Source organism: Rhinoderma darwinii, chromosome 1, assembly GCF_050947455.1.
Source record: "Rhinoderma darwinii isolate aRhiDar2 chromosome 1, aRhiDar2.hap1, whole genome shotgun sequence".
In the NCBI taxonomy this organism is placed as follows: domain Eukaryota; kingdom Metazoa; phylum Chordata; class Amphibia; order Anura; family Rhinodermatidae; genus Rhinoderma; species Rhinoderma darwinii.
The window spans coordinates 286,643,890-286,659,351 of record NC_134687.1 but is presented as its reverse complement, the minus strand read 5'-3'; the positions used below and the strand labels follow the sequence as shown (position 1 = coordinate 286,659,351).

General features: G+C 42.3%; 1 protein-coding gene across 1 annotated transcript in view; it reads right to left on the bottom strand.

Annotated features, from left to right (window-relative positions):
- Positions 1–548: 548 nt before the first annotated feature.
- The window catches only part of ADAMTSL5 (ADAMTS like 5), a 40,735-nt gene continuing 25,821 nt past the window's right edge, over positions 549–15,462 (bottom strand). The window contains exons 10-12 of the mRNA XM_075850770.1: positions 12,479–12,680; positions 2,840–2,908; positions 549–1,257 (exon numbers count right to left, since the gene is read on the bottom strand). Coding sequence (XP_075706885.1) covers positions 950–1,257; positions 2,840–2,908; positions 12,479–12,680 — 579 coding nt within the window. The 3' untranslated portion in view covers positions 549–949. The remainder of the gene's footprint in view (positions 1,258–2,839; positions 2,909–12,478; positions 12,681–15,462) is intronic.

Here is a 15,462-nt window from a genome sequence, read left to right as displayed (position 1 = left end):
TGGCACATTAGGGGAGAGAAGCTGCCAGAATTGCGCCGCAACATTGGGACAGAGAGAGAAGGAGGAGGAGCATTTCCAGTACCACGGAATGTCGTAGGAAAGGAAGGAGCAGGGGGAGGGAGAGTGTCAGAGAAGGAGAGGGTGAAGCACGCGTCATGCTGAACTGAACAGACCGCGTGATTGTTTAGCAAGGGAGCATGCAGACTGCCACTGGGGTGTCAAGGTTAGCAGTGAGGGAAGATATGGAGAGTGGAGCCTAACTGGGGTTTAAGAATAGGGAAGCCATGCTGGTGTACTGTACTGTATAAGAATAAAAGGGGAAGCCCTAATGGGGACCGGAAATCAAAGGGGAACTATGCTGAAAAGCAAGATATAGAGGGAGAGCCATGCCGGGGACTAGGAATGAGAAAGGAGCCATGCTGTGTACTAAAAATGAGAGGGGACACCTGCTATGGTCTAAGAATGAGAGGTGAGCCATGGTGGGGAACGAGATTTAGAGGGAGAGCCATGCTGGGGACTAGAAACAAGAGGGGAGCCATGCTGTCGTATAAGAATGAAAGGGCTCTTTATTTGTATGCTTTACATGTTTGCTGACTGGATTACACACTTTAACATTTTTCTTTGAGAGGACCATTAAAAAAAATGTATGCAATTATGCGTGGTCGGCTCAAAGAGATTTCACTATATATACATACATATCTATGCTTTTATACAATATTTTTGCATTGTACTAAATTATATTTGTTTACTGTTAACTAAGACATTCCAGGCCCTGATATGTCCCATATGCTATTGAGTGCAGTGTTAGTGGTTACAGGTGCTCTCAGTTTTAGTTTTTAGTTGGACTCCCTTCTGCCTTCCGCTTTCCCTTCTCTTGTTTTTGATGACTTTGGGCTTTCTGCCCTCTTCGTCTGCATGTATATAATAAAGAGGCTGTTGTGTGAAGGTCTCAAGAGGATGTTTTGCACAATCTGTTTAGTTGTTCCATCTGGTAGTCTTCGTGTTGTGACCAGGGCCTGACATAACTGTTAATGGTAAGCAGGTTTCTGTTTAGAGTACGCTCATAGTTCACGTGTCTCGAAGGCATCATGATATATTCTTTACGATCTTGAAGCTTAGGACAGTCACACATGTTAGATACCCAAATATATTCTCGGTGCACAAGAGGGAACTTGTTTTTGTAAACATGTTTAATATGTATGTCATAGCGTATCTCCTGACCTATTGTCTTCCGACTCAAAATCTTGCCACGGATCACTGTGCAGAAAGAGTTAAACCAAAATAAATTAAAGTTACAGTAAATGACTTTTTCTAAATTTTATATAGATGTTATGCAGGTTTCCAATATTCTTTGTTTTCAAAATCTCTGCTACATGCTGCCTGTAGATTGGACTGCATTTTCAACATGACAGATTCCCTTACACCTAACAAGTTCTATACCTATGTGAGCACCATATGATTAGGGCAGGTTTTTGCCTTAGGATTTATTTTTCCATTCACTGACAGCCTTTGTTATAAGAATCACTAACACTGGGCACTGTTTTTTTTCTATTGGTGCCGAGAGTGTGCCCAATCAGAACACAAGTTTGTGCCTTTGCTCTGTTTGTATCAAACTTTCAGATGTTTAAGCAGGACTAAACCAGAATAGGTTATCAACCTCTAAATGAAAGCATAAATGTTTCCTTTTACTGACCAGAGGAAGGCATCTTGAAAATAGTAAGGAACTGAAAACACAAAGTATATTAGAAAGCTGTAGAACTGTTTAATATACAATTAATTAACGGGGTTGGTCATTTTCTAAATATAAATGTTAATGCCATAACATTAAAAATATTATAGCTTACTCATAGGATGTCTGAAGAATTAGTTTTTCCATGGTTCAATGTGTAACTGTAGCTGCAGAACGTGGGACCATGTAAACATTCAAAGGCATATACAAGCTATTACTTGTACGGTGGTTGTACATGCCTGTGCATGCGCAGGCAGGGGACGCTATGGACGCATCGGTCATGTGATACATCTCATGGTTGCCCAGTCCGTCAATGCGTCGCAATGGTTTACATGGTCCCCCGTCCTATAGCACAAGTTACAGATCGGGCAGGGGACATACTATTTCTGCAGACGTACTACAGTATGTGTAAGTTATGCAACTTTTAATGTTAGGGCATATAACATTTATGTTTGGCCAATCCTTAAATCTTTCTTTACATAAAACTATGCAACCCCTTTAAGCTTTCTTTACATAAAACCGCACAACCCCTCTAAGTTTCCTTCACATAAGACTGCACAACCCTATTAAGTTTCCTTTACATAAGACTGCACAACCCCTTTAAGATTTCTTTACATAAAACTGTACAACCCCTTTAAAGGGGTTGTCCAGCTCACAATGCTGTACAAAAATAAAAAGCATTACTCACCTCAACAATCCTGAGCTACTTCCATACCACCGCTGCCCGGTCCTCCGCCGATCTCTACTTCCTGCTGCAGCGATCACTGTTGACACAGGGACATGTGACCGCTGCAGCCAATCACTGGCTGTAGCGGATTACTGCAGTGGTCACATATCCCTGTGTCAACACATCATCGCTGCAGCAGAGACTAGCGGGGGACCGGGCAGCAGCGGAATGGGAATGGCGTGGATCGGCGAGGTGAGTATGTTTTCTTAATTCTTTTCAACATTGTGAATATTTTAAAAAATACTTTTAATGTGCTAAAAAAAAAATAACGTTAATTTTTACACTAATTACTAGCTCTACATGTGATTTAAATTCTTTCAGTGGATCATCTTACAGATTTTACTTTACATTACAATAAAGAATTGACCAAATCTCATGCTTACCGAAATCACTCTGACAGTAATGTTTCTTCCTCTGGGATTTGCCCTTGAGCTGCAAACACTTCTTGCAATCTTATCCAAGAAAGAAGAAATGTTAAAAATCCATAACAATAAAATTTTTAGGAAACTGAACTTTCATTAACAGATATAATCAGTCACAATTTGCATGTGGGCTCCCTTAAAGAGGCTCTGTCACCAGATTTTGCAACCCCTATCTGCTATTGCAGCAGATAGGCGCTGCAATGTAGATTACAGTAACGTTTTTATTTTTAAAAAACGAGCATTTTTGGCCAAGTTATGGCCATTTTTGTATTTATGCAAATGAGGCTTGCAAAAGTACAACTGGGCGTGTTGAAAAGTAAAAGTACAACTGGGCGTGTATTATGTGCGTACATCGGGGCGTGTTTACTACTTTTACTAGCTGGGCGTTCTGATGAGAAGTATCATCCACTTCTCTTCAGAACGCCCAGCTTCTGGCAGTGCAGATCTGTGACGTCACTCACAGGTCCTGCATCGTGTCGGCCACATCGGCACCAGAGGCTACAATTGATTCTGCAGCAGCATCAGCGTTTGCAGGTAAGTAGCTACATCGATTTACCTGCAAACGCCGATGCTGCTGCAGAATCATCTGTAGCCTCTGGTGCCGATGTGTCCTCGCTCGTCTGACACGATGCAGGACCTGGGGAAGTGACGTCACAGCGTGATCTCTCGAGAACACGCTGTGTCTGCACTGCCAGAAGCTGGGCGTTCTAAAGAGAAGTGGATGATACTTCTCGTCAGAAAGCCCAGCTAGTAAAAGTAGTAAACACGCCCCGATGTACGCACATAATACACGCCCAGTTGTACTTTTACTTTTCAACACGCCCAGTTGTACTTTTGCAAGCCTCATTTGCATAAATACAAAAATGGTCATAACTTGGCCAAAAATGCTCGTTTTTTAAAAATAAAAACGTTACTGTAATCTACATTGCAGCGCCTATCTGCCGCAATAGCAGATAGGGGTTGCAAAATCTGGTGACAGAGCCTCTTTAAAGTGTACCTCTGATTATAAAACAACTTTCCATTAATTTAATAGTACAAGGCTAGAAAAGAAACTTTGTAATATATCATATTAGGTAAAAAAAAAAAAAATGACACTTATCAGACTTCTTTCCTCCTGCTTTCTTTAGGCCCTGTGCACATGGCGGAATTTCAAATTGCAAAATTCCATCTCCCATTCATTACAACGGGAGTAGTATGATTCTTTTTCCCGCTAGCTGATTTTTTTAGGTAGCGGGAAAAAGAAGCGTCCTGCTTGATCTTTGGGCAGATTCCGCCCGAACCTCCCTTCGAAGTCAATGGGAGGAATCTTCTTGCCAATGGCAGGAATAATTCCGCGGCAGATTTTGCAGCAGCAACCGTCATGCAAAATCCGCTTTGTGAACTGACCCTACTGTTCACTCACACAGAATTCACTCAAAGAATCCGTACAGCTGAGAAGAGGAGTTATTCTGGTATGATCAAAATAACTTTCCAATGGACAAGATACTTTCCGATCAAGGATTAGATGAGGATTTAAAAGTACAGTTAAGGCATAAACCATCACAACAACATGCAATGAAAGACATAATATAAGCGCTGAAAACGTACAATAGGCAGATTACAGCAAAAAATATTGAACCGGGAAAGAGAAAAATGAGGATTATAAAGAGGGACATAAATGCATACGGAAGGAGAAGAGTATAGAGAGCAAAGTAAAAAAAATAATACGGGTTTAAAGGACAAATTTTGTGGGAAAGGCTTTTTTTTCTTAAAGGTGGTCGATGGGTGCACTCTATATTATAAAAGGGAATGTCTTTTGTCTGTCCTTTAAAGGCATCCAAATGCCTGAACCATTTGGCATATAGGTATATTAGCTGTCCGGGAAGGTTTTTGAAAAGGTCCCAAATTTGCCGTTCTTCTCTGCTATCAACCATTAGGCACAAAGGCACATCGACCTTGCTGTTGTTCAATGTTATCAGCCATTATCACAGTATCATGATCCAATACTATAAAAGTAAAAGCGAAAGTCTGTTTGTCCTCTATAGGCATCCAAACGCCTGAACCATTTGACCCCAAATTTGACACATAGGTAGATCAGGTGTCCGGGAAGGTTTTCAAAATGATCCTGACCATGCCGTTGTTCTCTGTTATCAGCCATTATGGATCACTATCCAGTATTATAAAAGTGACTACAGACATTCGCTTTTATGGTTTCAATATTTTTATCAGGCAGTAGCAGGTAGTGCACTTTGCTAGATAATTCAAGATGGGAAGGTACAGTGGAGCAGTTGCTCATAGCAACCAATCCGATAACTACTTTCATTTTCAAAGGGGCCTTGGAAAGATGAGTGCTGGAATTGATGCACTTTACTAAATAATCCTAGATGAGAAGGTACTGGGGAGCGGTTGCCCATAGCAACCAATCAAATTACTACTTCCATTTTCAAAGGGGCCTTGGAAAGATGAAAGCGGGAATCTGATTTTTGTTTTACACCAGTTTAGATAAATCCTCCCCCCATTGCATCTTATGCTTTTTGGGCACATATTAAACTTTTCAGTCATAAATCTTGAAGGGGACGACAACTGCCAGTTGATCTTCCTGATTTCAGTGGGATTCTTTGGACTCACTAAGAAGTCTTGAAAAGTAAAATCAAGTCCAGTGGAGGCTTAAAGCCACTCGTGACTTGAGAGCTTGATTTCACGTTTTTAAAGTGTATTTCTAAGCCAACCACTACACCTTCAGGATCTAAAGTTAGCATTGCCTGCAGCCAGGACGCGATGTCTATTCACACTCCCGACACTTCGGTAAGGTTTGTATGGGACTTAATCACAGCACAGTGTGATCTCGCGAGATCACGCTGTGAATGACAGCAAAACGTGCTGTGTGAGTAAGGCCTCATTTACACGAGCGTGTGCGTTTTGCGCACGCAAAAAAACGCTGCGTTTTGCGTGCGCAAAAGGCAATTGACAGCTCCGTGTGTCATCCGTGTATGATGCGCGGCTGCGTGATTTTCGCGCAGCCGCCATCATAGAGATGAGGTAGTCGACGGCCGTCACTGTCCAAGGTGCTGAAAGAGCTAACTGATCGGCAGTAACTCTTTCAGCACCCTCGACAGTGAATGCCGATCACAATCTACACCAACCTGTGAATAAAAAAAGACGTTCACACTTACCATGAACTGCCTGCTTCCTCCAGTCCGGTCTCCCGGCCGTTGCCTTGGTGACGCGTCCCTCTCTTGTCATCCGGCCCCACCTCCCAGGATGACGCGGCAGGCCATGAGACCGCTGCAGCCTGTGATTGGCTGCAGCCTGTGCTTGGCCTGTGATTGGCTGCAGCTGTCACTTGGCCTGAATTGTCATCCCGGGAGGTCGGACTGGAGGAAGAAGCCGGGAGTTATCGGTAAGTCAGAACTTCTTTTTTTTTTTACACGTATATGTATATTGTGATCGAAAGTCACTGTCCATGGTGCTGAAACAGTTTAAGTCTTTCAGCACCGTGGGCAGTGACTGTCTCCTGACGTCGCGTACCCGAACATTTTTTGCCGGGTTCGGTTAAAACGAGTTCGGCCGAACCCGGTGAAGTTCGGTGCGCTCATCTCTAATTTGACACTCCGTTTGGATGTTTGTAACCAGAAAAGCACGTGGTGCTTTTCTGTTTACATTCATCCTTTTGACAGCTCTTGCGTGATTTTCGCGCATGCAACGCAGGACCGTCAGTGTGGCATGCGTTGTTTTGAAGTCAAAACGCAAGAATATAGAACATGTCGTGAGTTTTACGCAACGCACTCACGCTGCGCAAAATTCACGCATCGTCTAAACAGCCCCATAGACTATTATAGGTGCGTACGACACGCGTGAAAAGCACGCGCGTCGCACGCGCGTATAATACGCTCGTGTAAATGAGGCCTAAGTCCTACAAAAACTTTACTGAAGTGTCAGGAGTGTGAATAGACATCGAGTCCTGGCTGGAGACAATGTCTATTCGCTCTCAAGACACTTCAGTAATGTTAATGTGGGTGTATGTGACAGTACAGCGTGATCTTGCGAGATCACGCTGTGCTGAGTACAAATGGACATGAATGGAGAGAAGTGTATGACGCTGATTGGTCAGCAACATACACTTCTCTTTACAACGCCCACTTGGCCAAAAGGTAAAAAACGCCCAGTTGTCTATTAAGAGACTAATTAGCATAAATCTAAAATTGCTCATAACTTGCTCAAAAATGATAGTTTTTCAAAATAAAAAACACTGTTGTTACATACATTACAGAACTGATCAGATTATGCAGGAGATAGGGAACTTATAATGTGGTGACAGAGCCTCTTTAACTTCAATTTGCAAGATGGCGCCAAAGAGAACTCCCTCTTTTGACAGGAAGTCTCTAATGGCCAGGAGAAAAGCTGTATCACAAGCTGCAGAGACCCCTCTGAAAAATCTTGTCCGACTGCAATCTGATCATATGCGTCATACTGCTGCTCGAGCTGTTGAAACACCTCAGCAAACTTGAGACCAGCTTTCTCAGCAACAGATCAGACAGATGGCTCTCAGAAGCGCATGGACTCCTGTCCAACCCCAGGCCAGAAAGCAAGCTGATAGAGCACATTATGTTGTTCAGCGTGCTAATGAGTGGGCTTTCAATTATGATTCAGCCATAGCCTATGGACAACATAGATTGGTTGTAATTGGCAAAATGGTTATTCCATGCACTTTCTGCGATACCTTAAAGTTTCCCAAGGAGGCACCAGGTATGTGCTGCTCTTGAGGCAAGGTACTGATACCAGCCTTGCCAACTCCTCTGGAGCCACTTATTTCATTGCTTACCATGATATAAGTCTTAAATCAAAAGATTTTCTTAGCAAAATTCGATGATATAACAACTGCTTTCAAATGACTTGATTTGGAGCAACTGAAGTCAGAGAGAGTGGTTTCATGTCCACATTTAAGATATAAAGGTAGATATCCCATCTCATTGGAATTCTTTAGCCAGTAGAGAATCAGAAACATGCATTATTACAAATCTACTTCATGGCTGATAATCAGGTATAGCCTAATGCCCGCCTTGGAAATTTCCCAGCTACCAAGCAGGAAACAATACTTACATTACAAGAGATGCTACATCAGCATAATCCTTATGTCAATCTGTTTAAGGCAGCAATTGAAAAAAATGCCCTCAGACAGTCATAAGGTTGTTATCAGGGCAGATAAGGCACATGTGGGCAGCATTGTGTCAGGTTCAAAGCTCCAACCATTAATGAAGTTGCCATCGTTTCTCGTATGGACAATTGTATGTTGCCTGCTCCAGAGTTGGATAAGGTAAAAAAATGTATATCTGGGCACCTGGAAATAAAACTGCAAATGTTGTTTATAAGACTGTGCCATAGAGTCTAATGACTCCATCTCCTACTAGTTTAGTTGTTAGGTATTTAGGAGGTTAAAAATGAAATGAACAGTGTGTAACTGCCGGGGTATACAGGGCTTCCCGTAAACAAAAAAATGACGACATGGATTGGCCTTGTAGGCACCCTTGGAACAAATGCAATGAACAAATAAAAAGACAGACCAACCAACACTTTATACCCCCGGGCAGCGCCGGTTACTTTTTTTTAGTAAATAAAATAGTCCCAATATACTGTAACGTTGATAAGAGGTCCATGTTTTGGAGTGAGCACATTAAAATATATAGAGATATAAAGTTATTTAGAAGCTCTTGAATAGTCTGTTCAAATTGCAGAAGTCAACAAGGAAATGGAATTCCGTAAAATGGGATTCCCATAAGATCCTCTCTGGAGGGAAGGAAATATTTTAGAAAGCACAGATGTTAAGGAAGTAAAAGAAATAAACAGAAAATCTTATCAAAAAGAAGGGCTTTAATACTGTATTATATGAGTATACGTATTGATACTGGTAGTGCTATCTAGATATACTACACATCAGTTAATGAAAAATGATGATGTTTCATACTACCATTTAAGAAAAAAAAAATTAATTGGTTGTTTGGTTTAGTAAGTCCCATTTTGAAATACTCTATTAGGAAATTCAAAGTTAATAGATGAAGGTTACTGAAGGACCTTGGATTAGGTCATCTGTTTGTATATGCATATATGAAGTAAACTTGGTTAAAGGGGCTTTCTGGGACTTTGATACTAATGACCTATCTTTAGGATAGGCCATCAATATGAGATCGGTGGGGTCTGACTTATGGCTTACCCACCGATCTGCTGAGTAAAGGGGCCCCTTTATTGTTTACCAGGCACAGCGCCATACATTTTGTAATGGCTGTGCCTGGTCCTGGAACAGTCTGCAGCTCATTACCATTCAAGTGACAAGCACCACAGCCCCTTCAGTCAGCTGATGAATGGGGGTGCCAGGAGTCAGACCCCCAGCAATCTGATATTGATGACTTGTCCCAAGGAATATTAACCTGCTAGTGACCGCCCATTAGTGTTTTTACGGCGGTCACTAACGAGCTTTATTCTGTTGCAATTGCCTTTTTACGGCGCAGTATCTGGATAAATAAACGCCGAAATGAGCAGGTAAATCTCCCTGCTCCCAGCTACTTCCGGTAGCTGAGGTCTGGCAGCAGACCTGCTCAAATGGGCGAGAATGAAATAAGTATCGATCTTGCCCATTTAACCCATCAGTTGCGGCGCTCAATAGCGAGTGCCGTATCTGAGTGATTTTGGAGGGAGGGAGCTCCCTCTCTCACCCCGATAAGATCGCAGGGTGCCGGTGTCTTCTATGGCAGTCGGGGGCCTAATAAAGGCCCCCAGGTCTGCCTCTAGCTAATGCCTGCTAGGCCACCCCAGAGGCATGGCCTAGCAGATGCCTGTTCGTTTTACATGGGATGGCACAGAAGTATTGCAGTGTATTATAAAAGTGATCGGATGATTGCATAGTGAAGTCCCCTAGTGCGACTACTAAAAAAAGTAAAGTAAAAGTTTAACAAAGTTAATGAAAAATAACTAAAAATCCAAAGTGAAAAAAAATGAAAAACCCACTTTTTCCAATTATAAAGTGCTTTATTATTAATATTTTAAAAAAAAGTTACACATATTTGGTATCGCCGCGTCCGTAATGACATCAACTATAAAGTTATTAAATTATTTAACCTGCTCGGCGAACGCCGTAAAAAAATAAAATAAAAAACAATGCAAGATTTGCTGTTTTCTGTGAATCCTGCCTTAAAAGAAGGTGATACAAAGTGATCAAAATGTCGCATGTACTCTAAAATGGTACGAATAAAAACGACAAGTCGTCCCGCAAAAAAAAGCCCTCATACAGCCGCATCGACAGTAAAAAAAAAAAAGGTTAAGCTCTTTAAATATGTAGATACAAAAGAAATTATTTTGAAAAAAAAAGCGTTTTTACTGTGTAGTATGTGTAGTAGTATGACCTGCACTTCTTTTTCTCAGAGGTTTTTTTACGCTGCCGTTTTGAAAAAAAACGACCCGTTGGAACAGAACGCAATTTTTCCCATTGAAATCAATAGGCAGATGTTTGGAGGCGCTCTGCTTCCAATTTTTCGGCAGTTTTTCCGAAAAAAGGGCCGAAAATAGGCCGTGTGAACATACACTTAGTGAAGCCAAAAATGTTGCGCGCAACTTACATATTGTAGATCTTTTTCCTTCCTTCTGCATTATTTCTGTATATGTTAATTTGCTCTCTATAAGGGATCATGGATACAACTATAAGGGCACGTTCAGACGTGGCAGAGTTTTTCCGCTGCAAATGTTGGTGCAGATTTGGGGCAATTACGCAACAAATCTGCACCAAAATGTGCATATTTGACAGGTAATTCAGACGTTGCAAAAAACACAGCGGACTTGCCACAGATTTCAGTTTTTGCGTTGCAAAGGCTGAAATATGCAGTGAAATTCCGCTACTTCTCCGCAACAGACAGTGCATGCTGCGGACTGAAAACTCTGCACTGCAGCCTATGGTCTACAGCGGAGTTTTCCGCAACATTTGAACTAACTTTCCTAAAAATGTAGAGAAACATATGTAAAAAACGGCCGCTGGAGAATTCCACTGCGGACTGTCCGCTGCGGAATTCCACAGCAATTCCGCCACGTGTGAATGTGCCCTAATGGGTCTGTATAATTCCAGAGTTGTAGGGAGCCGTAATACAGCACCCATTTCATACAGTGCTTTGCTCCATCGGAAGCAAATCGGTGCTGTACGGAGGCCCTATATGGTATAATATGGACAGGGTCCTTTATAATGCCTTATGCCAGTGGCACACGACTGAGTGCCACTTGTCCTTTTTTTACGGCATCCAAGTGGCACCCGTTATTTTTCACGGACCCATTCACGTTAGAGGGTGAATCGGGTTAGTGAGAACGGAACTGACTCTCCGATCCGTGGAAAGATAGGACACGTCCTATCTTTCTACGGTTCACAAATATGACTCGGGCGGCACACACGGTTATGTGCATTAGGCGTTACTGTGCTGAGTGGTGGGCTCTTTCTGGTGTAATGTCAGAGCTGTTTGCTCTGAGCTAATTAGATATCTCTTCCCCTCTCGGAGCAGAAGAGAAACTGCAGCTACATCCAACACCTCCTATTTTTAAACAGTCAGGGTATGTGCACACACAAAATAAAAAGCTTTTCAGAAGTTTTTTAAGCCACTCGCGATTTTTCGCTGCGTTTTTTACAGCCGTTTTTGGAGTCTATGAAAAACGGCTCCAAAAACGGCTGAAGAAGTGACATGCACTTTTTTTTTGCGGTTGTTTTTTTACACTGGCGTTTTTCAAAATGGCCGCGTAAAAAAAAGGCCTGTCGGAACGGATTTTTCGGTCGTTTTTCGGCCGTTTATGGCCCGAAAAATGTCCGAAGATAGGCCATGTGAACATACCCTCACAGAGAACCTACAGGCAGGGCAAGGGAAGTTACTGGCTATATTTTCCACTGAGGGTATGTTCACACGGCTTATTTTCGGCCATTTTTCGGGCTGTAAACAGTCGAAAAACGGCTGGAAAATCGGAAGCAGAATGCTTCCAAACATCTGCCTATTGATTTCTGTTCTGACGGGCCGTTTTTTTACGCGGCCGTTTTGAAAGACGGGCCTGTAAAAAACCGGCCGCGAAAAAGAAGTGCATGTCACTTCTTGGGACGTTTCTAGAGCCATTTTTCATAGACTCTATCAAAAAACAGCTCCAAAAATGGCCATTAAAAACGCAGTGAAAAACGCAACATTGATTAAAAAAACGTCTGAAAATCAGGAGCTGTTTTCCCTCCGTTTTTTATTTTGTGTGTGCACATAACCTAATAAGATATATTACACAGTTTTTAATATATGTGCATGTATTATTCATTTATGAAGAAAGTTACAAAAAGTCCAGGTTAGGAGAAAAACATAATGATTTTGCAATAAATTAGTTAAGATAATATGTTTTGCAATAAATTAGTTTATATAAGTATGTATGCTCTGTCAATATTCTTCCAAAAAAATTAGTAAAGGGGCAGCCATTCTACTTGCTATATGTCTGTGCATTAAAGGAGTTTTATGTAAAAAAAAAGTTTACACCTGAACACTGTAAGGAACAGAAATACAAAGAATATATTAAAAAAAAGGACAGAACTTCATTATACAACAGAAAATCCATTTTAGCTCTATGTACCTGTTTTGTCATAAGAATTAACCTTATTTTCCTCCTCCACTTTGTCTCCCGCACTACTGGATGTGGGTGTACGAACCCAGGCCTCCAAAACAAAATCGTTTGGCTGCTGTGGAGATTGTGAATCTCTCTGCATGTTGTAGTAACTGTCCTTTGAAAGCCAGTATTCATATTCAATGCCTGGGTTCTGTTCCTGAAAGAGAACCTGTAAAGAGATAATAAAGTATTTTGTAAAGTTGATGTAAATTCCCTTACCACTAATGTTTTTGTAGAAAATAATAACTTATTTAGGGTATGTTCAGACATTTTTGAGTTTGCATGTGAACATACCCTAAGGGCATGACCACACATGGCGGAATTCCTCCGCAACTGTCCGCATCAATGCCGCACCTAATCCGGGTTGCGGATTACGGCTGCGGATCTGCACAAAATGTGCAGAAAATTGATGCGGACTGGCCGCTGCGGACTGCAGGAAAAGTGCTTCCCTTCTCCCTATCAGTGCAGGATAGAGAGAAGGGACAGCACTTTCCCTAGTGAAAGTAAAAGAAATTCATACTTACCGCCCGTTGTCTTGATGACGCGTCCCTCCTTCGGCATCCAGCCCGACCTCCCTGGATGACGCGCCAGTCCATGTGACCGCTGCAGCCTGTGCTTGGCCTGTGATTGGCTGCAGCCGTCACTTCCACTGAAACGTCATCCTGGGAGGCCGGACTGGAGACAGAAACAGGGAGTTCTCGGTAAGTATGAACTTATATGTTTTTTTACAGATACATGTATATTGGGATCGGTAGTCACTGTCCCGGGTGCAGAAACAGTTACTGCCGATCGCTTAACTCTTTCAGCACCCTGGACAGTGACTATTTACTGACGTCTCCTAGCAACGCTCCCGTCATTACGGGAGCCCCATTGACTTCCTCAGTCTGGCTGTAGACCTAGAAATACATAGGTCCAGCCAGAATGAAGAAATGTCATGTTAAAAAACCAATACGCTCCGCACCACACATAACATGTGCATGACAGCTGCGGACTTCATTGCGGAACTTAGAATCTCCATTGAAGTCAATGGAGAAATTCCGCCATGAGTCCGCAACCAGTCCGCCACTGCTCCGCAACAGACAGAGCATGCTGCGGACACCACATTCCGCTCCGCAGCCTATGCTCCGCAGCGGAATTGTACGCATCGTGTAAACGAACACTGCGAAATTAAAGTGAAAGTCAATGGAGAAACGGCTCCGCTGCGGATTAACGCTGCGGAGTGTCCGCAGCGGAATTTAAGTGAAAATCCGCCATGTGTGAACCCGCCCTAAGGGTATGTTCACACGCTAGACTAAAAACTTCTGAAAATACGGACATGTTTTCAGGGGAAAACAGCTCCTGATTTTCAGAAGTTTTTGAAACCACTCGCGATTTTCGCTGCATTTTTCACAGTGTTTTTTACGGCCTTTTTTGAGCTTTTTCAATAGAGTCTATGGAAAAACAGCTCTAAAAACGCCCCAAGAAGTGTCTTGCACTTCTTTTTCGTGGCCGTTATTTTTACGCAGGTGTTTTTCAAAACGGCCACGTAAAAAAATGGCCCATCGGAACAGAACGCCGTATTTCCCATTGCAATCAATGGGCAGATGTTTGGAGGCGTTCTGCTTTCGATTTTTAGGCTGTTTTTCAATGGCGTCAATGAAAAACACCCCGAAAAACTTCCCAAAAAGTGACATGCACTTCTTTGACACGGGCGTCTATTTACGCGCCGTCTTTTGACAGCGACGCGTAGAATGACACCTCGTGGGAACAGAACATTGTAAAACCCATTGAAAGCAATGGGCAGATGTTTGTAGGCATAATGGAGCCGTTTTTTCAGGCGTAATACGCCCGAATTACGTCTGAAAATAGACCGTGTGAGCATACCCTAAGAGGGAGTACAAATACAGAACAATTTTGCTATTTGTGTTGAAAGTCGAGTATGCAATACAAACCCGTATTGCAGCCTCTTTGGTATCGCTGTGCAATGTTTTAAGAGAGAATATAGTCCATGAGTCAACATATGCGATGGAGCATGATAGAATTTTATTCGAATGGCCTCCGTGAGAGAAAGGGTATGTACACACGCACTAGCAAAATACTTCTGAAATGACTAAACTGTTTTCGCCTGGAAACAGCTCCTGATTTTAAGAAGTTTTTTAACAACTCGTGTTTTTCGCGGTGCATTTTACGGACGTTATTGGAGCTGTTTTGCAATGGAGTCAATGAAAAACGGCTCCAAAAACATCCCAAGAAGTGACATGCACTTCTTTGACGCGGGTGTCTTTTTACGTGCCGTATTTTGACAGCTACGCGTAAAATAACACCTCGTGGGAACAGAACACCGTAAAACCCATTGAAAGCAATGGGCAGATGTTTGTAGGCGTAAAGGAGCCGTTTTTTCACGCGTAATTTGAGGCGAAAAAATGCCCGAATTACGTCTGAAAACAGTGCCTGTGAACATACCCAAAATCTCCATTTACATATACACACAGCTATTACCATGGTCAGATATAGGCGAATGGATATGGAAGTGTCCACTCTTATTAATCTTGTAAGTAAATATTTATGTCATGTTTTCACTAGTTTACTTGTATGTAGGATGTCTGAATAGCAGCATCTGCAGTATGTAAACATTATAACAAAGATAAACACATAACATATATAACATTATTCATAAGTACAAATCAAACTTCAATATACACTGTCTATTTGTTTTTCAGGTACATAACCGTCCCGAATTGTAGGACACCTTCAGTGCAGGGTATAGTGAGCGCAACACACGGGATCAAGGCTGGACCTATGTGTATCGAGGTCTATACCCAGACTGGGATGGAATGTTTGAAAGAGAGCAGGGTGTGATCCGAACCTGAATCCGCAATGACAAATCCGCAGCATTTTACCTAACATTTTAGCCAAATCCACAACGGAATCCGCAACGCGGATTATGTGCGGCATTGATGCGGACAGTGTCT